This window comes from Taeniopygia guttata, chromosome 37, assembly GCF_048771995.1.
Source record: "Taeniopygia guttata chromosome 37, bTaeGut7.mat, whole genome shotgun sequence".
Taxonomy (NCBI): Eukaryota; Metazoa; Chordata; class Aves; order Passeriformes; family Estrildidae; genus Taeniopygia; species Taeniopygia guttata.
Window position 1 is genome coordinate 3746973 of NC_133062.1, and position 25155 is coordinate 3772127.

Genomic DNA, 25155 nt, shown 5'->3' on the forward strand with positions numbered 1-25155 from the left:
CAGCTCCCTCAGCCACTCCTCACAGGAATTGTGCTCCACACACCTCACCAACCTTGTTGCCCTTCTCTGGACATGTTCCAGCCCCTCCATGTCCTTCCTAAATTGGGGTCTCAGAACTGGACACAGCACTCGAGGTGCTGCCCAACCAGTGCTGAGCACAGGGGAAGAATCACTGCCCTGCTCCTGCTGGCCACACCATTCCTGATCCAGGCCAGGAGCCATTGGCCTTCTTGGCCACCTGGGCGCACTGCTGGCTCATGTCCAGCCTGCTGTCCATCAGTCCCTGCAGGTCCCTTTCTGCCTGGTCGCTGTCCAGCCACTCTGTCCCCAGCCTGTAGCACTGCAGGGGTTGTTGTGGCCAAAGTGCAGGACCCGGCACTTGGACTTGTTAAACCTCACCTTGTTGGGTTTGGCCCTGGGTCCAGCCTGTCCAGTCCCTGTGCAGAGCCCTCCTACCCTCCAGCAGATCAACACTCCCAGACAACTTGGTGTCACCACGGTTCCATGAGGCCCCAGAGTGTCCCAATGGTCTCCATGACTCCATAAGGCCTCCCAGTGTCACAATGTCCCTTTGGTTCCATGGGACCCCTTGGTGTCACAAAGTCCCTTGGATCCTTGGGCCCTGCAGTGTCACAATGGCCCCTTGGTCCCCCAGGGCCCTGCAGTGTCACAGTGGATCCTTGGTTCCAGGAGGTGTCACAGTGCAGCAATGCTCTCCTTGGTTCCACGGTGTCACAATGGCCTCTTGGTCCCAAGGAGCACTCCGTTCCCAAAATTGCTTCCTTCATTCAACAAGTACTTGCATTGTCACAATGGCCTCTTGGTTATACAAGGTGCCCTCATGTCATAGTGGTCTTTGTTGTTCACAAAGGCCCAGAGAGTAACACTGACCTCCTGGTTCAGTGCAGTGTCACTTGGCCTTGTAAAACCTCACCTTGTTGGATCCAGCCTGTCCAGGTCTCCATGTAGAGCCCTCCTACCCTCCAGCAGATCCATACTCACACCCAGTTTGGTGTCATCTGCAAATTTGATGATGGTGGACTCAGTCCCCTCATCCGGATCATCAGTGTAGATATTGAAATCCACGCTGGCTGGCTCGGATCCCTCGGCCATCCTGTGGGTGCCCTGTGGTGGCACTCAAGGTGATCTATTCCATAACCTTGCCGGGCACTGAGGTCAGACTGACAGGCCTGGAGCTCCCCAGCTCCTCCTTCCAGCCCTTCTTGGGGATGGGCTCACACTGGCACCTCCAGTCCTCTGGGACCTCCCTGGTGAGCCAGGACTGATGGTAAATGATGGGGAGCAGCTTGGGGAGCTCCTCCACCTGCTCCCTCATCCCCCTAGGCTAGATTCCATCCCATGCACATGTGAGAATCTGAGTGCTTCCGCTCATCACCAGCTGCTTCCTCCTGGATCACAGGGGGCTGTTCTGCTCCCTGTGCCCATCTACCAGCTCAGGAGAACACTTGTCCTGAGGACAACCTGTGTACTTGTTGAAAATTGAGACAAACAAGGTGTAAAATCGTTTAGCCTTTTCCTTCTCTTTAGTTACTTTATCTTTAGTTCCCTGTGTAGGAGCTGAGTTTGTGACCCCTTTATCTTTAGTTATATTCTCCACTGCATCCAATAAAGAATAGAGATTCTCCTTCTCCCTGCCTTTGCTACAAAATTTTATGTAAAACTTTTTTTTTTTTTTACAGAAATCAACAGGTTAAGTTCTATTTGAGCTTTTACCTCTCTAATTGTCTTTCTGCATAGCCTAAGGGCATTGTAAAACACTTCCTGTGTTGCCACTCCTTTTTTCCTCTGAGTTCCCAGGAAAGCTGTATGGGCAGCCAGGACAGTAATTTTCATCACTAGCCCATCTTTTGCCACACTGGGATAGGCAGCTCCTTCCCCATTAAGACAGCTTTCTTGAAATATGTTCATCCTTCCTAAACCCCTTCCCTTTTAAGGGCAGCTTTTGTTTAAAATATCAGTACCTGATTCAGTACTCCCCAAATCAGAATCCTAAAAAGGCCAAAGTCTGCCCTTCCTAATTCCAGTGTAGAAGATTTGTTGCTGCCCTCTGCAGAGCTTCCTGCCCTCCAGCACAGCCACACTCCCACCAGCTTGGTGTCACCTGGGAACTGACCAAGGCTGCCCTCTATCCCCTTGTCCAGATCAGCAATAAAGAGATGTAAATGGCCGGGCCAAAGTCTCCAGTTCTGGGGATGCCCCTGGATGTGACTCCATTCCTCAGCTGCTCTGAGTGCCAGGGCTTGGATGGGGGAAATGGTGGGGTGGGGGTATGGAGGAAGTGTTTTTGATTGTCAGCTGTGAAAAGCCTTGATTTTCATATCTATTCAGACTGCATTAGGAGGTGCTGGGGATCAATAGCAACTGGACATTGCTGATCTCAATCTATCAACAGGAAAAGAAAATTTAACAGGAGGAAACTATTATCTTTGCATTGTTTTCAATATAGTAGATTCATCTTGAATAAACTTTTGAAATCTGTCTAATTAACCACAGAAGAATTGAAGAGTTGAATTATTCCCATGGGCTTGTCTTGTTTGGGTGTTTTGAACAACTGTTTATAAGCTTTTCTCTCTGAATTCCTGAAGAAGAAGAGCTCAAGAAAGAAGAGACCTCTGGAGAAGTAAAATTTATCAGCATCCTCCAAGGGGCTGAGGATCCATGCCCATCAGAGCAGCAATGAGCAGAAATGGGCACAGCTTTGTGGCTGCCCCAGCTCTGGGATGGGCCCTGGGCCTGGAGCAGGAGCAGCTCTGCAGGGCCCCAAGGCCGGGGCTCTTGTGCTGGCCTGGGCAGATGGGATGGCAGGAGGGGCTGCAGAGCTCTCAGCACCTCAGCCAGAGGGGAGCAGGGCAGCCAGGGAGCTCCTTTGGCCTTGGCCAAGCCCCTTTCCCCATGGCTGGGGCTGAGTCCTGGCTGAGCTGCAGCTGCTGCTGTGCCCTTGGCAGGGGCTGAGGCCGTGGGGCAGTGCCCAGAGCAGCCTGGCCTGAGCAGAGCTGTGGGGCCAGAGCCGGCTGGGCTGTGCTGGGGAGAGGCCCTTGGTGCTGCCCAGAGCTCAGGGCAGCTGGCAGAGCTTGCAGGGAGCTGGGCTGGGCTGGGAGAGCCTGGCACAGAAACCATCAGTGTCCATCTCAGCCTGGCTGAGCGGGCAGGGGCAGGACTCAGCCCAGGCCTTGTGGGGCAGGGCCAGCACCTGGGCAAGGCATTCAAAACAGGCAGGAGCCCGGGAGAGGAGGCTGCTCTGTGCCCTTGGGGCATGGACAGAGCAGGGAGGGGCCCAGGACATTTGTCAGCGCCAACCTCTGTCTGTGCCAGCCCTCGGCAGCCCTGGCTGCTGAGCTGGGGCTGGCAGCAAGGCCGGGCACAGACAAGGAATTGCTGAGCATGGCCTGCGCTGGCCAGGGCTGCCTGTGCCAAAGGCAGAGCTCAGCTGCCCTTGGGGGCTGCAGGAACACTCAGGAGCCCAAAGAGCCTCCCTGGCTGTGTTGGAGACCAAGGCTGGAGCAGGGAAATGCAGGGCTGCTGCGCCATGGGGAGGGCATGGAATTCCAGCACACACCTCAGCTCTCTGATGATCCTGGCACCGTGCTGGGCCCTGTTCCAGACTGGAGCAGGGCAGATGTTGATGGCACAGGAGCCCTGCAGGGCTGGCAGGGACCTGCAGCTTGCAAGGTGCTCTGCTCTCCCTCAGCTCCTCTGAGAGATCCAATCCCAGCTCGGCACCTCAGGGCACAAGTTCCACTGCCTGTTCATGGGCACACAGCTGATGTCTGCCTGGAAAGGGGCACAGGCTTTAATATTTGTGCAGTTCATATTATACAAGGACATTTTTATTATCTGGGTCACTTGAGTACTTTGAAGAAATGGCAAAATTTTCCCTCCAGGAACAGAAATTTCTTGGAGGCAGGAGGAGAAATACTGACCTTGCCTTCTACTTGTGTCACCAATATTCTGTTTATTATTTCTTCTCCCTCTTCCTTCAGGTGTTTCCAGCTCTCCTGTTGAAATGGCCATGTCTAAAGACATCTCTTCACTAGACCAGCTGGATCAATGTCCTTCCTGTTGCTCCCAGATTTCCTCCTCTAGGTGCTGTCTGGTCACTCAAGTGACTCTCAACTGATTGGTTTCATGCTTTTAGCTTAAGGAAGTTGTCCAATCTTTCCAAAGTTCAAATAAATATCACATTCGTCAACACCTTACTAATATTTACATCACAGAATTTCACTTTCTTATGTCTCTGTCTAAAACATGCTTTGAGCTTTATGTAGTAGCCCAATCTTTCTGAAGTTGAAATACATATATAATTAATCAACACCTTACTTATATTTATATTTATCCCAGAGTTACCTTTTATGTCTTTGTCTAAAACTCTTCCTGTACAGAAATCCCTTGGGCATGGGGGACATGTCAGATGCTGCTGGGACATCACAGAGAGTTAAGGGAAGACCTGTGATTGTTTTTAAACTGTTCAAATGTTCAACTTGTGTTTGTTGGCAAGAAACCTTTCTGTGCCTCTGAATGTCACCAGTCCCTGAGCCCAAAGGACACAAACCTGATGAGTTGTGGTTCCCACTGCAGGGGCACTTGGACCTTGGCTCTGCACAGGAGAGCTCTTCATCCACTTTCCCTCTTTTCCTCCCTCTGGGCATGGAGGCAGCTCCTGCCTTCAGCCTGTGACTCTGTGTGCAAAGAGCAAATCTGGGCAGAATCAGGGCAGGGAGGGTTTGGGGGGACCTTGGGATCTGTGCTGGGCACAGAAGGTGTTTCCATTGCTCTGAGACTGTCTGCTGTGCAAAGTGGATTTAATAGCCAGCAGAGGAATGACTTTTGCATTTGATGGAGCTGTGCCTTCCCTTGGCTTTGTTGGCTGGCAATAAATGAACTTCCCTCTGTGTCTGGGGCAGCTCCTTCTCCAAGGAAAGCAGGTGGGAGATGGAGCCAAGGAGCTGAAACCCGCAGGTGCAGCCTGGGCTGGAGGGAGCTCAGATTTGCACAAGGCTGCTCTGAGTGCCAGGGCTTGGATGGGGGAAATGGTGGGGTGGGGGTAGGGACAGAGTCCGATGGATTGTCAGCCATAAATGGTCTTGATTTTCATATCTGTTCCAACTGCATGAGGAGGCACTTGGATTCAATGTCAAGTGGAGACTGCACTTATCAATGTATTCATAGGGGAAAAAAAACCCTAAACAGGACCTGAAAAAATCTTTTCTCACTGTCCTTTTAAATAAAGTGTATTCATTTTGAATACATGTCTCAAATCTGTCAAATCAACCACAAGAGATTTGAAAACTTAAATTATTCCCAGGGCTTCGCTTATTAAGGTGTTCTGAATGTTAATGAGCCCTGGGGCACTGAATTCCTGCACTGAAGAGCTGAAGGCTGAAGAAGCCTCTGGAGCAGTAAAATTCAGCAGCAGCCTCCAAGTTGCTGAGGATGTCAGCAGCCCCCACTGAGGCCATCCCTGCCCAGAGACCCTGGGGGAATGGGCAGACAAGGAGAGCGTCCCTGGGGCTGGGGCAGCAGAACTCAGAGGCACCAGCGGCTCCAGCTGGGAAATGGAGTGTGGGATGGGGCTGTGAAAGCCCTGCCTGGGCTGTGCCAAGCAGGACACACAAGCCCTGACCCCCATCCCCCAGACAACTCTCTAAAGGAGACATTTAAAAGGAATTACAATTATTTGTGTCCTCTGAATTGGATGCACTGGAGAAATACCAACAAGAGATTCTCAGGAGCTCCAAACAACATAGCAGCCATTACTGGGAACTTTAGGAAATCAGAGAAACTTTGGCAAAGGGTTTAAGTTGATATTCAGTCAACAAAAAACACTTCTCAAAGCATTACTTTCCCCATTCAACCTCACAAACTCCAAGCCTCTTCAATTTAAGGTTAATCAAAATTTGCAGGAGGACAAAAATAGAAGTAGACACAGAAAAAGAAGAAAAATAAGATATAGAGAAGCACACAGAGAGCTACCACCTCCTGGATTCCAGCAGTGTTCAGATGGAAATTCCAAGTGGAGTAGGGTCAAGTTGTGTGCTTGCCTTGTGGTCAGCCTTAAATACACCTTGGTGTTCCTGGGCCCTTCCCCCAGCTGAGACTTGGGGTCATTTGGTCACTCAGGAGCTGGGCTGGGGCTCCAGAGGTGGCTGTGGAGCATTGCCTGTGCTGTGCCAGGGACTGGCAGACACTGCTGGGTTGGGATAGAGGCTCTGGGGGGATTGGGGTTCCAGGGCAGGGCAGTGCTGGGGTTCCAGGGCAGGGCAAGGCTGGACCTGCCCCTTCCTCCCCGAAACACAAAATGTTTCCAGCCAACAATCTCCTCCAGTCTGTCACAACGGGCAATGTTGGAGGTGGAACCCCAATTCCGGCCATAGGCACCTGGACAAGAAGGACAGTTCTTTTCCATAGGAAGGAAAGCCCAGAGCCCCAGTGTTTGGAAGGGAGGTGAGAGCCTCACTAGGCCAAGGCCAGCCAGAATTGTCAGTAATGCAGATTTTTCTGGGACCAGCCTTTGTGTTGGAACTCAAAATGTCCCTCAGACATTTTTAGAGGTTCCAGGCCTTGGTCAGAAGCATTTTAGACCCTGGCAAACAGCAGAAAACAGCTGTGATTTTGAGTTTGAACCATGGAATGAATTACCAACTTTAAAGGTGGAACAAGCAGTCACAGAGGGTTAGATGATATGGTAAAAGTAGTCACAAATTAGAGGGTAAAATTTTTTAGTATTGTACAGGGGGGTTTTAACACCTGTACAGGGGGGTTTTACTTTGTACAGGGGGGTCAGGAGTTCTAAGATGGAGGAAAGTGGGCCTGAACCTGTTCTTCCTCCTTCTTCTTCCTTACCTCCATGTTCTTGGTGATGTTGGCATTTTTCTATTGGTTTAGGCTAGGGACACACTATTCAACGTAGATGATAGATATTGGCACATTATTGTAAATATAGTACACGTAATTTCTTGTATATAATGTTTGTACCATCCCACTGAGGGGCAGAGCCCCACACGCTGCCCTGCAGGACAGACCTGCGGCAGGGCAGCAGAACATGTTATAGATAAGCAAAAATAAACAACCTTGAAACCAGCACAGACGAACTATGGCTTCTTCTTTGGCAACGGGGCAGAAAGACAGAGACTTTCTACAATCTCGGAATCACCAATACCCACAGATTCCGACACCTTTGGATATAGGGAATTTTGGAGGTAGAACCCCAATCTCAGCCATGGGCACTAGGAGAAGCTGGAAAGTTCTTTCCCATAGGAAGGAAAGCACGGAGCCTTCCCCAGTGTTTTGGGGACAGATGAGAGGTCACCCTCATGAAACCATTGCCAGCCAGACTTCTCATGGCAATATTCCTATGGGAGCAATCCCGGGATAAAAGGAAATTTGGAGGTGAAATCTGAATTCTGGCCATGTGTGCCTGGAGAAGAATGAGAGTTCTTTTCCATAGCAAGGAAAGCGTGGAGCCCCAGTGCTCCAGCAGCTGATGAGAAGCAGCCCTTGGCATTCCAACATCAGCCAGACCTGTCAGGTGAACCCTGGGAGGCCAAGCCAGCCAGACCTGTTCCATGTTCCCTCGCTTCCATGGGGTCCCACGGTGTCCCAATGGTCTCTCGCTTCCAGGAGGCCCTGAGGTGTCACAATGCCCCCTTGGTGACACCAGGCCCTGCAGGGTCCCAATGGTCTCCATGGTTCCATCAGGCCCCACAGAGTCATGATGGTCTCTGGGTCCATGAAGCCCCGTGGTGTCACCATGGCCCCTTGGTTCCATGGGCTCCAGTGGTGCCACAATGATCCCCTTGGTTCCATGAGGTGCCCACAGTGATCTCCATGGGAAGGAAAGAACTGAGCCCCAGTGTGGCAAGGGGCAGCCAGAGTTGATGGTACTGGCAGATTTTGGCTGGGAGCAACCCTTGGATATAGGGAATTTTAGAGGTGGAATCCCAATTTCAGCCATTTCTGTGTAGATTAGAAGGATGGTTCTTTTCCATAGGAAGGAAAGCACAGACCTTGTGTTTCAAAACAGAAGAGGAGAGAGGTGGCTCCTGAGAGGCTGAACCAACCAGACCTGTTTGTCCTGGCAGCTTTTATCATATGGAATTTGGGAGGAGGAATTTCAATTTTGACCATGGACCCCTTGAGAAGAAAGAAGGTTCGCTTCCATTCGAAGGAAGGCACAGAGCCCCAGTGTTTTGAGGCAGGTGAGAGGCAGCTCCCAAGAGGCCAAGGGCAGCCAGACCTGTCTGTCCTGGCAGCTTTCACTTGGGAGCAATCCTTGGATGTACAGAGTTTTGGAGGTGGAATCCCAGTTTTGGCCATGGGTGCCTGGTCAGGAGGGAAGGTTTTTCCCTATAGAAATTAAAAACACAAAATCCAAGTGTTCTGGAAGAAGATGAGAGGTGGCCACCCTTAGGCCAAGCCAGCCAGGCCTGTCTCTCCTGATACTTTTCATCTAGGGGCTGTCCTTGGACACAGGGCATTTTGGAGGTGGAATCTCAATTTTGGCTATGGGTGCCTGGACAGGAAGAGGAGTTCTTTTCATTAGGAAGGAAAGCACAGAGCCCCATGTTTCAGAGGCACATGAATGCCAGCCCTCAGGAAGCCAAGGCCAGCCAGACTTGTCAGTCCAGGCAGCTTCTGTCTGGGAGCTATCCTTGGATATAGGGAATTCTGGAGGCAGATCCCCAATTTTGGCCATGGGTGCCTGGTCAAGAAGGATGTTTTTTTCCCATAAGAAAGAAAAGCACATGGTTCCAGTGTTTGAAAGGCAGATGAGAGGTGGTCCCGAGTGGCCAAGCCTGCCAGACCTGTCTCTCCTGGCAGATTTAATCTGGAAACAATCTTTGCAGTTAAGAAAATTTGCAGAAGGAATCCCACTTTTGGCCATAGGCCCCTGGAGGAGAAGGACAGTTCTCTCCCACAGGAAGGAAAGCCCAGATCCCCAGTGCTTTCGGGGCAGATGAGAAGCAGTCCTCGACATGCCAAGGTCAGCCAGACCTGTCAGGTGGTCCCCAGGAGGCCCAGCCAGCCAGACCTGTTCCATGTTCCCTTGGTTCCATGGACCCCACAGTGTCACAATGGTCTCCTTGGCTCCATCAGGCCCTGGAGTGTCACAATGTTCCCCTTGATTCTGCAGTGTCACAATGGCCCCATGCTTCCATGAGGCCTTGCAATGTCACAATGGCTTCGTGGTTCCACAGAGCCCTGATGTGTCACAATGGCCCCTGGGCTCCGTGTGCCCTCGCTGTGTCACAGCGGCTCCTCTGTGACACTGCGGCTGCACAGTGTCACCATGGACCCTTGGTTCCTTGGGGTCACCGAGTTCACAATGGTCTCCTTGATTCCATGAGGCAGCACAGTGTCACCCTGGCCCCTTGGTTCCGTGAGGATCTGCAGGGTCACACCGGTTTGTGACATTTGTCCTTGCTGCCCCTCACATCCCCCTGCCCCACAAACAGCCCCGAGCCACCCGTGAGGGACAGGCCCTGCTGTGCCAGGCTGGGCTCAGGGCTTGGCCTTTCTGCTTCCCCCAGCCAGCCCAGGCCTTGCTCAGCATTGCAGTTCCCTGCTCTGAGCCTTGGGCTCCCTGCAATCCTGGCCTCAAGGATCTGCTCTCACCAGTCCCTGGGGAGCCTTTGGCAGTCCCTGCCCTCAGTGGGGCCCAGTGCTGCTCCAAGGGACTTGGAGTTTTGCTCCTGACTCCTTGAGCAGCTTCTTCAGCCTTCTCTCAGTGCCTGAGAGCTCTGGACTTCACCCCAAATCCTCCATGGCGATCATTAAAGAAAAGGAAGCCCTTAGGGGCGCTTTGTCTTCATTCAATTATCTGCAAGTCTCCAGGGCTTGTGCACCTGGTTGGAGTCAGTTTGGAGTTCCTGTAAGGAGGAAGATTTCCAAGTGCACCTCATGACATTTTTTCTTTAATCAAGTGAGTATTCTCTTATTTTCCAGTTCAGAGAAGAGCTGATAGAAGCATTCCCCAGGTGATCTTGATGCTGAAGGTCTCCTTAGGAGGTCTGGGCATGTAGAAGAATGAGTCCCCTGAGGGCTGACCCTGTTTGGACAAGCTGCTCCTCACCCCCAGCCTCACCATGCCTGACATCACCCACCTGGCACTGACATCCCGGTGCCCTGCAGCAGAACCTTGTCCCTGAGCTCTGCAGCTCCATGTCCCAGCCCATTGCACCGTGTCCCACCTGCTCTCCTCAGGGCTCTGCCTGCACACAGGCCCAGGAGAAGTTTTCCTCTTGGGAAGGAGAGAATGGAAAAGCCTGAGCAGGTTTCCTAAACAACAAACCCCACTCAGGAGCCACCTGCTCAGTACAGGCTGCCTGGAATGGTGTCACCTTTCTACAAGGAACAGTGTGACCAGAATTGATCTCTGGAAGCAGAATTCTCTGAGTCTCCCAGTTGAATTCTCTGTCCCACTCCTTTCCCTGGATCTCTGTTTCAGATGGAAGCTGCTGGTGCCATCCTCACCTTTAACCTCCCTCTGGAATGCAAACAGGTGTTCCCAGGTGTGTTAAGCAGGATTTGCTCAATGTTTCCATAAATCTTTTGTGTCCCCCATGGAACGAAGGGGCCATTTTGGCACTGAGGGGGTGACGTGGAAGCAAGGAGTCAATTGTGACCCTGGGGTCCCACGTAACCAAGGGGCCATGGTGACACCGCAGGGCCACGTGGATCCAGTGGTCCATTGTGGCACTGTGGATCCAAGGAGACCATGGAGACACCCCCAGAACCTCATGGAACCAAGGAGTCCACGGTGACCCAGCGGGGCTGCATGGAGCCAATGGTCCATGGTGACACTGCCCATCCAAGGAGGCCATTTGGACACTGCGGAAGCTCATGGAGCCAGGTGGCCATTGTGACACCGAAGAACTTCATGACACCAAATATCCATGGGGACACAGCAGGGCATCATGGGACCCAGGAACTGCTGTTGGCAGTGTGGAAACTCCTGGAACCAGGGGCTGTTGTGGCACTGCAGCACCAACACAGCTGCTGCACCTTGTCCCCTGCCCTGCACAGCTCCTTGGGAGGCACGGCAGGAGCAGCACCCTGGGAGCCTCGGGAATGCCCCTCTGGGATCCGTGGCACATGCTCCCAGGGGCTGGAATTCCAGTTCCCAGCCAGGAAAAGATGTTCCTGCCCTTGAAGGCAAAGTCCTTATGTAAGAGCCAAAAGCCAAGTGGAGAAAGATCCTACAGTGACATTTCACTGCCAACCTTCCTAACTTCACCCATGGTTGTCGTAGCTCCTGCACTGGGAATTAAATCAGGGCAAGGCCTTTGGTGGGAGCTGCCCTGGGTCAAGGGAGACACAGAGAGAGAAACAGAGCAGGCAAAGGAAGGCAGGAGAGAAAGGAGGTGTTTTGGTTTGGAATGACAGGTGTCTGCTAAGGAAGGCAGGAGCCTCTCCTGAAATGGAAACATGTAGACTCTTTCTTTCTGAATTGTTAAAAATTTGAAATTAAAGGGGCCTCTCTAGTAAAAATATGGGAGCAAGAATAGCAGTTTTTTATTAGGGAAGAAAATAAAAAGATAAAATTAACAATGCAGTAAACGGAAACAACACTGAGAGAGTCAGAATACAACCTGACACCCTGTTGGACAGGGTGTTGGCCACAGTCCAATTGGAATGGTGGCTGCAGTCCTCCTGCAGTGTCAGGTGTGGTTCTGTTGGAGAAGTGATCCTGTAGAAAAGGGTGTCTTCTTCTGAAGAGGAAGAGGCAGATGTTCCTCTGAGAAATCCAGCCCAGAAAAAGCTGTGTTGGTGGACCAGAATCTCAAGACTAGATGCAGGTAGGAATGCTTGGCTCCTCCCTCTGGGCAGAACATCTCACAATGGGATGTTATAGTTCTTATCAGTCATGCAGTGACATTCAATAGCCCATTATCAGCAGATGTCTCCCCTGAGGGAGGATTGATTGTGGAAGAGATAAGGAAAAACTGCCCACTTAGCACAGGACAACTGCCAAACAGATGGCAAATAGAACACATCTTGCTTTTCAGTCTGGGGCAGGAGGTCACAAACAAAATCAGCTGAGAAGGTGGCACTCTGAAAAGCAAACCAAAATTGACAGAAAATGAATGGGACAGAAATCAAGAATTCTGGAAGTTTTATTTACTATCAAAATACATCACAACCACCCAGACCCACACAATCCTGATCCCACAACTGCAAATTTGGATCTCACTTCTCCCAGTCTCGTTCCTACCCCATCTCACCCCAGAGACTGTGGAATCAAATAATTTTGCCATGGGACTGAGGTGGGAACCAGCCATTTTGAGGTGGGATTGAGCCATTTTGGGGTAAGATTGAGTGGTTTCAAGTGGGATTGAGTTATTTTGAGGTGACAGAGCAACCCACTTTGGATTTTGAGTGCAAAGATATGGAGAATACTACCAGATATCTCCCAAGAACCCACAAATCCTCCAGGATATGTTCCCAAACCATAAATTCCACTTCAAATACCTCTTCAATGGTGGGACTTTTGCAATCTCTGGTAATACTCTTTTTAGTCATTTTTCAGGTGTTTTAAAATGATAAAGACAAATCAGAGGAAAATTAGGGCCAAACCAAAACCAGAGACCCCTTGAGCATCCCCTGAGCACTGAACAAAACAAACTCAGCAGAAATTAAACTTAACCCTCCACAAAATGCCTTGAGGAATATTTGCTCTTCCCACAAGTCACTTGTGATGGAAACACAAACAAATCCCAAAGATTAAAAAACCAACAACAGAAGCAATTCTGTGGCAATTCCAAATTTCATCAGTTCCAGCACAGCTCCAACTCAGATGCTGGCAGGTTCCAAAAAAAGAAACGTGGAAATTTGACCCAAAATAGATTATTAGAAGTAAGGGAAAGGTCTGTGTAGCTGTCACAAAGGCGATAGGAACCAAGAAAATAATGATTCTCCCCCCAAGCCTGTGAATTCAGGAGTTATTTGGGAATTTATCTACTTGAGCTGGGCTCCTTGTAGGACTTTAGTAGCCTCATGATCCTCACCGTGTGGTGAATGATCCTTGTCTGTCTCGCTGATATCATTTGGTCCCTTTCCTCCAGTGATTTTAACAGACTTTTCAAAGAAGGAAAACAAAATATTTTCTTTACACTGGCCACCCACAACAGCCATTTTCCTCATAAGTTCTCCCAAAAGTTGCTCAGAGGAAGCTGCATCCAAGTTTCCAAGAGTTCCTCCAGAAAGAGGCAGAACCTCCACAGAGGAGGGAACCAGGCTGTTGTCAAAGGCACTTGGGGTCAGACAGCAGTGCCCTGAACTCACTGTGCAAAATAATGTCGCAATCTGGTTAATAAAATTTTTAGAGAGATGCCTCTGCCCCAATGAATGTGCTAACAAGACCAAATCCAAAGTGAATTTTATTGAGCAGTAAATGTGAGGTAGAGAGAGATGGAAAGAAAGTAAAAAATGAGGGAGAACAAGGGAGTGACAAGGACAGAGACCTCCCCTGGGGTGAGGCAAGTGTGCCATTGTCCCCTGTGTGCGTGGCCTTCCCAGGGTGGGGGTTTTACACCTGAGCCAGTTTGGGTAAGGGAGGTGGTGTTCACCCCCCACCCCGAGCAGGGATGGCCTCACTGTTTCAGGTTACAGTGTCAGATGTAACCAAAAGTGTTTCCAGTCACCATCTCCATAAAGTGTTATCAACAGGTGGGGCAGTGTTCTTTATCTCTTCCATGGCTCAGCCCTGATAACGCCCTCCGGGGGCCATCTTCTGTTAATGGGCCATTGAGTGTCACTGCAGGGCTGATAAAATTACATCATCCCCTTGTGGGATGCTCCGCCCAGGGGGAGGAACCAAGCATTCCTACCTGGATATAATCTCACCCTTGCAACACCACGACCACCTTGCCTACTGCATTCCCAGAGGACAAGAGCTCCATAACCACCACTGGACCTTCAGAGGAAGACCAGACCCTTCTACAGGATCACGACTTTGACAGAATCACGTTCATCACTCCAGCCGGACTGCAGCCACCATTTCATCAGACTGCTACCACCACCCTGACCAACGGGGTGTCAGGGTATATCCTGACTCTGTCAGATTAAGCCAGTCTTTCTGTATCATTGCCTTGATCTTAATTTTCTTACTCAATTGTCATTCTGGTTTAGACTCTCTCCCTGGTTTGCCTTTCAACCAGTACAAAACTCGATGTGTTCATCCCTTGTTTTCCTCCCAAAACAGGATTTCCCGTACCCAAACGTTTGCCAGATGGAGGAGAAGGCTGCGAGGAAGAGGAAGGAGCCCTGGGACACTGAGGCAGGTGAGGAGGAAGTCAGTGCCCCTTTCCCCCTCTCTCCTGTTCCATCTCCCGGCCCAGCACAGCCCCGGCTGCAGGACAGCCCCGCTGCCGACGCTCTCCTTCCGGGGATGCACTGGGGGGATCTCCTTGCCCTTCCCTGTGACATGGAGGCAAATCCCATCCTCTCCTTGTCCTTCCTCCCCCAGAGCAGGACCTGAGGATGGAGAGCAGGGAGGACAAATCCACCCGGCAGAACATGGTGGAAGAGGCCATTTTGAGCGGCTACACAGTGCGGGAATCCAACAGGGAGGAGAAGCCTCGGCGATCCCGCATGAGGAGGGGCTGCAAACACAGATCACGGGGATCTGAGGAAGAAAGACCCACCGTGGGCTGGGGAGGCAGCCAGAGATCAAACCAGAGCTCAGACCTGGCAGTCCATGAACAGCATCGTGATGGAGAGAAGCCCTACAAGTGCTTGGAATGTGGGAAGAGCTTCAGGAGGAATTTCAACCTGATCCGCCACCAGATGATCCACACTGGGGAATGGCCCTACGAGTGTGGGGAGTGTGGGAAGGGCTTCAGCTGCAGCTCTGCCCTTGTAACCCACCAACGCATCCACACTGGGGAGAGGCCCTACGAGTGCGGAGAATGTGGGAAGAGCTTCAGCCAGAAGTCGCACTTGATTAGCCACCAGATCCTCCACACTGGGGAAAGGCCATACAAGTGTGAGCAATGTGGGAAGAGCTTCAGCCATAGGTCCAAACTGATCATCCACCAAATGATCCACACTGGGGAGAGGCCCTATGAGTGTCCTGAGTGTCCGAAGAGGTTTCGGACAAGCTCAGACCTACTCCTGCACCAGCGCATTCACACGGATGAGAGGCCCTTCCGCTGCCCTGACTGCAGGAAGGGCTTCAGGCATAACTCCACCCTTGTCAAGCATCAGCGCATCCACACCGGGGAGAGGCCCTACGAGTGTGGGGAATGTGGGAAGAGCTTCAGCTGGAGCTTAAGCCTGATCTGCCACCAGAGGACCCACACTGGGGAGAGGCCCTACGAGTGTCCCGAGTGTCAGAAGAGGTTTCAAACCAGCTCCCATCTCCTCTTGCACCAGCGGATTCACACAGAGGAGAGGCCCTTCTGCTGCCCTGATTGTGGAAAGGGCTTCAAGCGCAACTCCCACCTCATCATCCACCGGCGCATCCACACCGGGGAGAGGCCCTACGAGTGTCCCCATTGTGGGAAGAGCTTCTCCAGGCGTTCTGTCTTGACCAGACACCAACGGAGGCACCGGTAAGGGAAGCCCTGCAAGTGCCCCAGCTGCAGGAAGAGCTTTGTGCACTGCTCCAACTCCATCCCCCATGGGAGGACCCACATTGGTCAGAGCCCCAGTTACCCACATTCCCTATGATCCATGTTGGGAAGACACCTGGCTGGTTATCCTTTTGGTTTGGCCCTAATATTCTTCTGATCTATCTTAATTCCCTAAAACACCCAAATTAGAACTAAAGAGAAAGAAATTGAACAGAGATGTTTAACATCTCACAATTTAACAGCTAATTAAGGGTGAAATAATGGTTTGGGGACATATTATGTAAGACTTGTTCGTTCTTTGGGGATTTTGGGCAGTGTTCTTCATCTCTCAGCAATCCAAAGGTCCAGATGGATTGATCTGTCACCTCAAAACTACTCAGTCTAATTGAAAACAACTCAATCTTACCACAAAAAGTCTCAATCTCATCTAAAAATGGCTTGTTCCCACCTCAAAGAAACTCAATCCCTTCCCCAAATTACTCAATTCCTTAGCCTCTAGGGTGAGATGGGATTGGAAGGAGATTAGGAGAAATGGAAATCAGATTTGGAGGGGTGGGATTGGGATTGTGTGGAACTGGGTGGTTGGGATGTATTTTAGCAGCAAATAAAACTTTCAGATTTATTGATTTCTGTCCTATTCATTTTCAGTCAGTTCTAGTTTGTTTTCAGAGTTCCACCTTCTCAGCTGATTGTGTTTGTGTCCTCCTTTCTCTCCTGCTTCTCTTTGCCTGCTCTGTTTCTCTCTCAGTCCCTCCCTTGACCCAGGGCAGCTCTCACCAATGGCCTTGCCCTGATTTCATTCCCAATCCACCAGCTAGAACAACCACAGGTGAAGTTATGAAGGCTGGTAGTGAAATGTCACTGTAAGAGCTTGCTCCATTTGGCTTTTGGCTGTTACATAAGAGCTTTACCTTCAAGGGCAGGAACATCTTTTCCTGGCTGGGAACTGGAATTCCAGCCCCTGGGAGTGTTTGCCATGGATCCCAGAGGGGCATTCCTGAGGCTCCCAGGGTGCTGCTCCTGCCGTGCCTCCCAAGGAGCTGTGCAGGGCAGGGGACAAGGTGCAGCAGCTGTGTTGGTGCTGCAGTGCCACAACGGCCCCTGTTTCCAGGAGTTTCCGCACTGCCAACAGCGGTTCCTGGGTTCCATGATGCCCTGCTGTGTCCCCATGGATATTTGGTGTCATGAAGTTCTGCAGTGTCACAATGGCCACCTCGCTCCATGAGCTTCTGCAGTGTCCAAATGGCCTCCTTGGATGGGCAGTGTCACCATGGACCATTGGCTCCATGCAGCCCCACTGGGTCACCATGGACTCCTTGGTTCCATGAGGTTCTGGGGGTGTCTCCATGGTCTCCTTGGATCCACAGTGCCACAATGGACCACTGGATCCACGTGGCCCTGCGGTGTCACCATGGCCCCTTGGTTACGTGGGACCCCAGGGTCACAATTGACTCTTTGCTTTGTCATCCTATGGGGGAGAACTGTCCTTCTTCTCCAGGGGCCTATGGCCAAAACTGGGATTCCTTCCCCAAATTTTCTTATATGCAAAGATTGTTCCCTGATGAAACTTGCCAACAGAAACAGGTCTAGCTGCCTTGGCCACCCAGGGGCCACCTCTCATCTGCCTTTCAGACACTGGGCCCATGTGCTTTTCTTGCTTAAAAAGCATCCATCTCAACCAGGCCCCCATGGTCAAAATTTGGGATCTGCCTCCCAAATTCCCTATATACAAGGATAGCTCCCAGAAAAATGATGCCAGGACAGAGACGTCTGGCTGGCTTAGGCCTCTGGTGGCCGCCATTTATCTGCCCCTAAAACACTGGTGTTCCGTCCTTTCCTTCCTTTGGAAAAGAACCGTCCTGCTCCTCTGTATGTCCTTGTCTGAAACTGGGATTCCAACTCTAAAACTCAGTACACTGAAGGATTGCTCCCAGGCAAAATCTGCCAGTACCATCAAGCCTGGCTGGCCTTGGCCTCTGGTGGGTGCCCCTGCCACACTGGGGCTCGGTTCTTTCCTTCCCATGGAGATCACTGTGACACTGTGGGCACCTCATGGAACCAAGGGGATCATTGTGGCACCACTGGAGCCCATGGAACCAAGGGGCCATGGTGACACCGCGGGGCTTCATGGACCCAGAGACCATTATGGCTCTGTGGGGCCTGATGGAACCATGGAGACCATTCTGACCCTTCAGGGCCTGGTGTCACCGAGGGGGCATTGTGACACCTCAGGGCCTCCTGGAAGCAAGGGACCATTGGGACACTGATGGGCCCCATGGAAATGAGGGAACACGGAACAGGTCTGGCTGGCTTGGCCTCCCAGGGGCCACCTGACAGGTCTGGCTGATCTTGGGATGTCAATGCCTGCCTCTCATCAGCTCCTGGAGCACTGGGGCTCAGTGCTCTGCTTTGTATGGAAAAGAACCGTCCTTCATTTCAGATGCCCATTGCCAAAACTGACAGTCTCCCTAAAAAATTTCCTATATTCAAGGGTATTTCCCTGAAAAAAATCGGGCAGCTTTGGCTGGCCTTGTCCTCTGGTGGTCAGCTCTTGTCTGCCCCTGAAACACTGGGGCTATATTCCTCCATTCCTATAGAAAAGAACTGGTCTTCATGTCCAGGAACCATGGCCAAAATTAGAATTGGCCACCGAGTCCTGCTGGGGTCACATAACCATCTGCAGCCCCCAGCAGATATTGACTCTGGCAGTGCTGCCATCCTCCCTCCAGCGAGAGAAAAGGACACAGGGCAGGCACACAGAGGAGCAACATGAAGACACCGAGGTCAGTGAAGAGGAAGTTGAGTCCCAGATGGGAGGGATGAGGAGATGCCTTGATGTTGGGGATTAAATACTCTGATAAAAATATGGAGAAGGATGTAATTGATACATCAGACTCTCTTTTTCCCTATTAGGCATTGAAAAGTATGGGGAGATGACTTGTTTCAGCAAAGCCTCCGCGCCAAAGTAAGCAAATGTTGAAGTAGCTGTGATCCCAGGAGAAGTTTGAATAGACAAAGAGAGCAGAGTGATGAGACCCTGTGCCCTCAGGGAGAGAAGAAGACCTCTGTTCCCAGAGATGAAGATGATTTCAGAAATAGATGAAGAGAACCTTTGCTCTTAAACAGCTCATCCTGAAACTAATACCACTTAAATTGACATGTCCCCTAAACACAGCTGTGGGAAAAGCTGTGAAAAAATGGGAGAGACTTCACGATTTCGCTTTTTCCGAGTGGCTGCTATTAGTGGAAATTGAGAGCTACAAGAGAACTGTTTTCTTGTGGAGAAGTCTCCATAGCAAGATAGAGAGACTCCTCTCCCTGAGTGAACTAAAGAAGGACTATTCTAGAGGTGGTAAAGTGACAAATTGGTTTGTCCCTTTGCATAAAAAGTAAGTAAGAAAAGGTTGAATGGAGAGGGGAAGTGTTCTGAAAGTTTTCTTCTGATCCTTATTACTCTTTTTTTTACTTACTGTTAACAAACTCTTCTTTATACCCTTTTAAAGATTTGATCCCACTTTGCCTTTCTCCTAATCCTATCTCGCAGCAGGAAATTAGTAAGTATTTTATAGTGAGTGCACTGGTAATTAGCCAACACTGAACCCACCACACTAATTAATGCACTGTTTGAGAAAGCTCAAATTAGCGAACAAAAACCACGACAGAAACTTCCTGATTAACTGCCCCAGACAAGAGGGAAATCAAGCCAGAGCCATGGTTTGTCAGGACTTGTTTGATCCTAATGAGCACCGTGGTGCATTTGAAACTGAGGCCTGGAACCTCGGGGCCTGAGAGGAGATTACACAAACCTTTCCAGGAGTTAAAATCAAGGGCAAACAACCGAAAGGTCTCAATGCAATAATGGGTCCCACTGAGGTCCATCCCCAACACAGGCTCCTCATCGTGGAGGGGAGAATTGGAGGACAGGATCACACAAAAACCTCTCAGAGACTGAAAATGGCACAAAAACCTCTCAATGTGGAAAGGAAAATCCAAAGTACCTGGAAAAACCTGAGTATCTGAAAGCATTAATGAGCCCCACTGGGTGTCAGTACAAAGCTCTCAAGGGACTCGTTAAAGCAGATAATTGGGGCCATGATTGCACAAACCTCTCACAGAGTCTGGATCAAAAGGGAAACACCAAGTACTTTAAAAGAACTGAAGAACCTTGAAGCATTAATGAGCCCCGCTGAGTGTTGTTACAGACAAAGCCTCTCCAGGGACAAATTAGAGCAGATAATTGGAGGCCAGGATTGCACAAAGCTCTCAGAGACTGCAAGGCAAAACCAAAGCCCAAAGTCCTTTGAAGAACCTGCAGTCCCTATGAGCATGAAGGAGCCCCCAGGGCCATTCCTGACCAAGGCTCCCCAGGGACTCCTTCCAGTAGATCCTTGAGGCCACTGGGATGTGGGCTAGGGGGGAATGCTGAGGGCAGGACCAGGGGGTGACAGTGCCCAGCCTGGCTGGGGCTGTGCCAGGAGGCCCCAGGGCCTCAGGACAAGGTGTCTCCTGACAGCCCTTGGTGGCACAGACCCTGCTGTGCCCCAGGGCACCAAGACTTGGCTTCTCTTTGTCCCCACCTGTCATCAGTGCCTCCAGTTCTCTGCTCTGCCTGGGGCCTGGGGACATTTTCTCAGTCGTGTCCCTCAGTGGGACCCATTAAAAGTCCAAGAAACTTTGGAGCTGGATTCTGACTTGGAGTTCTGGAGAGGTTTCTGCAGCTCCCTCTCAGGGCCTGATGTTCAGGGCCTGAGCACAAAGCCCCAGAGGGTCATTAAAGTCCTTGTGCTGTGTCTGTGCTGCTGAGCTGGGCTGGGCTCCTGGCACAGAGGGTGATCCTGGTAACCAAGCAGAGCTTCAAAAGCACATTTCTCTTGCTGAGCAGCTCTTCTCCCAGCCCAGCAGGGCTGGGGCACTGCCTGCAGCCAGCCCGGGCACAGCACAGAGGCACAGAGAGCTTCAATCAGTCAGGGCTGGGAAGGGGCTGAGAAGTGCCTGGGGCAGAATCACTGCCAGCCCTTGGCACAGCAACCTCTGGCTGCAGGACAATGCAGCTGCAGCTCCTGGAGCGATCTCCTAAAGCTGGAACATCCCAATGCCCACAGACCCTGTGAGTGCATTCTCTGCTCATCTCCTGTGCAGAGCAGCCAGGGGTGCCCAGGGCTGTCCTGCAGAGCAGGGTCCTGCAGCCCAGGGCGCTGTGCTGGGCCAGGGACTCTGCTGCCTGCCAGGGACAGCTCTCAGCCGGCCCTGGAGCTGCTCCCAGCGCTGGCCAGGAGCTGTGGGGGGAAGGAGCCACCCTGAGCAGGGCAGGTGCTGCTGCTGAGAGGGGCTGGGTGGGGCAGGGCTGCTCCCAGCTCCAGACCAGCCTGGGCACAGCTCCGGAGGGCACTTCCCAAAGAAGGTAAGCCCGGGATTGCTGTAAAGGTCAGGAGCTTTCCTGAGAGTGTTTTCAATTTCCTGCTTGGAGCAGGATGGGAAATTTGGGTCTGTGGCAAAAAGATTTTTGCTATTTATACATCTTTCATGTATCTGTATCTCTGTAAATTAGTTCGATATAGTTATAAAACTATAATCCTTATTTAACTCTATTAAACTCTTAATTAACGTTATTAATTTACTATTATGTACTTACATAATTGTAATCCTTTACTGACTCTAGTATGTTTCCTACCTATCTCTTAGATTTTAGAACAATAAGCTGACTGTCTAAATACATTCCTGAAATACTGCATAGTCTTATTATCGGGAAGAGGACCTACAAGAAGAACAAACACTATGTGAGCAGTCATAACTAAAGTGGGGCAAAGAAGCCCTTGGACCTACTCCAATGGGTTGAGCCAGGGGTATGTAACTGGGGCAACTGAATCTCCTACAGGAGGTTCCTATAAATATCCTAATTAATCAACCTTAATAAATTGTTGAAATCAGGTGCTGGGTGTGCCCCATTCCCACTGGTATACCTGGAAGCGTCCAATAAAGGTCAGGGTTTTACTTTATTGTTCTAACACTGTGGCAAGGGTTTTTTTCTCTTTTGATCATCGACAACAGGGGGATGAGAGAAGCAGAACAGGAATTGTAATCCCAGAATGACAGAACATTCTGAATTGAAAGGGACACACAGGATCATCAAAGGAATATTTGAACATTTACAGAGACTCCAGAACTGTGACTTTGGGTGGTCAGTCTCTCTGCTGGGAGCCTCCCAAAGGTCCTTCAGCCACTCCTCAGCCCTGGACAGCAGCAGCAGCATCACCTCTGCAGGGCCCAGCAGGGCTCTCCTGAGCTGCCCTTGCCCAGCTGCACACAGAGCCTGCCCCAGCCAGGGCCCTGCACACAGGCAGGTTTCTGTAGGGCCGGGCCGAGGGCACACAGGGTGGGATGGGCTCTGTAAGCGCTGGCAGGGACAAGGCACCTCTCAGGAGGGAATGTCCAGGCCCAGGGAGATGCTCAGAGAAGCAGAGGGGGCTGAGCAGAGCAGTGCTGGGGGAACAAGCCCATCCAGCCCCTCACCTGCCCCCAGCCACAGGGAATCCTTTGCCTCTCACATCTCTCAGTGGCAAACTCTGAGTGCAGCAGGAATGCTGGGGATTTCTGACCTCAGAGAGACAGGAATGATGTGTGGGTAGGAAAGCAGTCCCTTAAAAGAGCTCCTGCCAGCCTCTCTTGAATTGTCCCTGTCCTTTCTCCATGAACAGGTGCCCACGTGCAGCCACAGCAAATGTCCAACAGCAGCTCCATCAGCCACTTCCTCCTGCTGGCACTGGCAGACACGCGGCAGCTGCAGCTCCTGCACTTCTGCCTCTTCCTGGGCATCTCCCTGGCTGCCCTCCTGGGCAACGGCCTCATCATCAGCACCATAGCCTGCGGCCACCACCTGCACACGCCCATGTTCTTCTTCCTGCTCAACCTGGCCCTCAGCGACCTGGGCTCCATCTGCACCACTGTCCCCAAAGCCATGCACAATTCCCTCTGGGACACCAGGAACATCTCCTACATAGGATGTACTGCTCAGCTCTTTTTCTTCATGTTCTTCATCTCAGCAGAGTATTTCCTCCTGACCATCATGTGCTACGACCGCTACGTGTCCATCTGCAAACCCCTGCACTACGGGACCCTCCTGGGCAGCAGAGCTTGTGCCCACATGGCAGCAGCTGCCTGGGCCAGTGCCTTTCTCAATGCTCTGCTGCTCACAGGCAATACATTTTCCCTGCCTCTGTGCCACGGCAATGCCCTGGGACAGTTCTTCTGTGAAATCCCACAGATCCTCAAGATCTCCTGCTCCAAATCCCACCTCAGGGAATTTGGGCTCATTGTGCTTAGTGTGTGTTTTGGACTTGGTTGTTTTATGTTCATTGTTTTCTCGTATGTGCAGATCTTCAGGGCTGTGCTGAGGATCCCCTCTGAGCAGGGACGGCACAAAGCCTTTTCCACCTGCCTCCCTCACCTGGCCGTGCTCTCCCTGTTTATCAGCACTGGTATGTTTACCCACTTGAAGCCCCCCTCGATGTCCTCCTCATCCCTGGATCTGGCCCTGTCAGTTCTGTACTCGGTGGTGCCTCCAGCCCTGAACCCCCTCATCTACAGCCTGAGGAACCAGGAGCTCAAGGCTGCAGTGAAGAGACAGATTACTGGATGGTTTCGTAAACATTAAAGTGCTGGCCAATTTCTGCAGATCACTTGTAATAAAAAACATCTTTGATACTTCTTGTTGGTTTGGTTGTGGATTTTTTTTCCTTTGTTTAAGGTTTTTCAGATTTTCCGCAGAAAAGTATCATCTTTTGTGCCATTTCTCATTTTGTTTCACTCCACCTTCCCTGTGGCCACAGACTGTGTAAATGAGGGGCTTCACTCTTGTTGGCTTTAAAGGAACTAAAGGATGTCCCAGCAGAGTTTTCTGCAGAGATGCCCTTTTGTTGCCTTCTCTGGAGCTGCAGCAGCAATGTCTGTGTGCAGAGCTGGGGCAGATCAGTGCTGGCACAGCAGCTGTGCTCAGGAGCAGCAGCACTTGGTGCTGCCAGTGCTGCTCCCGTGGCCCTGTCCCACTGCCCTGGTGGCCCTGGTGTTGCTGCAGGGCCTGAGTGCTCTCGGGGCCGGGCACAGTCCTGGGGGTGGCAGTGCCGGGGCTGCAGCAGGGACAGGCCATGGGCACTGCTGGGGCAGCGCTGACGCCTCAGGCCAGGGCCTGGGGGCTCCAGGCTCCTTGCCCAGGCTCTCACAAGAACACGGCCAGGCCAATGCTCAGCACAGAAAACCCCCGTGAGCAGCCCCAGGCTGCCCGTGGGCAGGCTAGGGGGAAAAAACACGGCTGGTGCTCTGCAAGGGCCCTGGGGGAGACGGGAAGGAGCAGCAGAGCAGGGGCTGATCCATCCCCAGTGTGCTGCACAGTCCAGGGCAGTGTCCCAGAGTGTCCTCATGGAGCTGCCAACAACATCCCCCCTCTGCAGCCCTGGCCTCTCCCCCAGCTCACAGAGGTGCCGCATCCTTGCAGGCACAGACACGGCAGCACTGGCTCAGCAGCCCCTGTTTGCACTGCACACAGCAGGCGGGAGCACCCCCATGCTGCTGCTGTGGGGACATGGACCTGGGGGAGCACAAATGCCATCAGCCCCTGGGGCCAGGAAGGGCTGGGGGACTCCAGGGAAACCACTCAGCTTTGTCCTGGCCTCTGCAGTCAGCCAGAAAGTTTGTTCCCATCAGCTGGGAGTTTCTGTCCCACTGCAGAAGCTGCTGCTCATTTCCATGGCCTGTCCCTGCTGCAGCCACAGCACTGCCACTCCCAGGAGCTGGAGAGGTTCTGCAGGACTGACAGGATGGGCTTTGGGGCTGTGAGGAGAAGCTGAGGGACCTGGGCTGCTGGAGCTTCTGAAGAGGAGGCCAAGGGCTCCTCCTGCAACTGCTCCAAGGGTGGATTCAGAGAATCACAGAATCAGCAAGAAGACCCTGGGAATCATCAAGTCCAACCTGTGCCCTGACACCACCTTGTCTCCCCTGAGCCTCCTCTTCTCCAGGATCAACTATCCCAGCTCCCTCAGCCGCTCCTCACAGGATTTGTGCTCCAGAACCCTCACCAGCCTTATTGCCCTTCTCTGGACATTCTCCAGCCCCTCCATGTCCTTCCTGAATTGAGGGGCCCAGAACTGGACACAGCACTCGAGGTGCTGCCCAACCAGTGCCCAGCACAGGGGAAGAATCACTGCCCTGCTCCTGCTGGCCACACCATTCCTGATCCAGGCCAGGAGCCATTGGCCTTCTTGGCCACCTGGGCACACTGCTGGCTCATGTCCAGCCTGCTGTCCATCAGTCCCTGCAGGTCCCTTTCTGCCTGGCTGCTGTCCAGCCCCTCTGTCCCCAGCTTGTAGCACTGCAGGGGTCGTTGTGGCCAAAGTGCAGGACCCGGCACTTGGACTTGTTAAACCTCACCTTGTTGGGTTTGGGCCCTGGATTCAGCCTGTCCAGGGCCCTGTGCAGAGCCCTCCTACTCTCCAGCAGATCAACACTCCCAGACAACTTGGTGTCACCACAGTTCCATGAGGCCCCACAGTGTCCCAGTGGTCTCCATGAT

General features: G+C 51.8%; 1 protein-coding gene and 1 pseudogene across 1 annotated transcript; both read left to right on the plus strand.

Annotated features, from left to right (window-relative positions):
* LOC116807532 (uncharacterized) overlaps positions 1-25155 on the plus strand; it is a 1256502-nt pseudogene that overhangs the window by 507600 nt on the left and 723747 nt on the right.
* LOC116807566 (olfactory receptor 14A16-like) lies at positions 22312-23244 on the plus strand. The gene has a single exon (XM_032745923.3). The coding sequence runs from the start codon at positions 22312-22314 to the stop codon at positions 23242-23244; it is 933 nt and encodes a 310-aa protein (XP_032601814.3).

Excerpts from the sequence above, each read along its gene's own strand:
- LOC116807566 (XM_032745923.3), top strand. The coding sequence starts at position 22,312 with ATGTCCAACAGCAGCTCCATCAGCCACTTCCTCCTGCTGGCACTGGCA.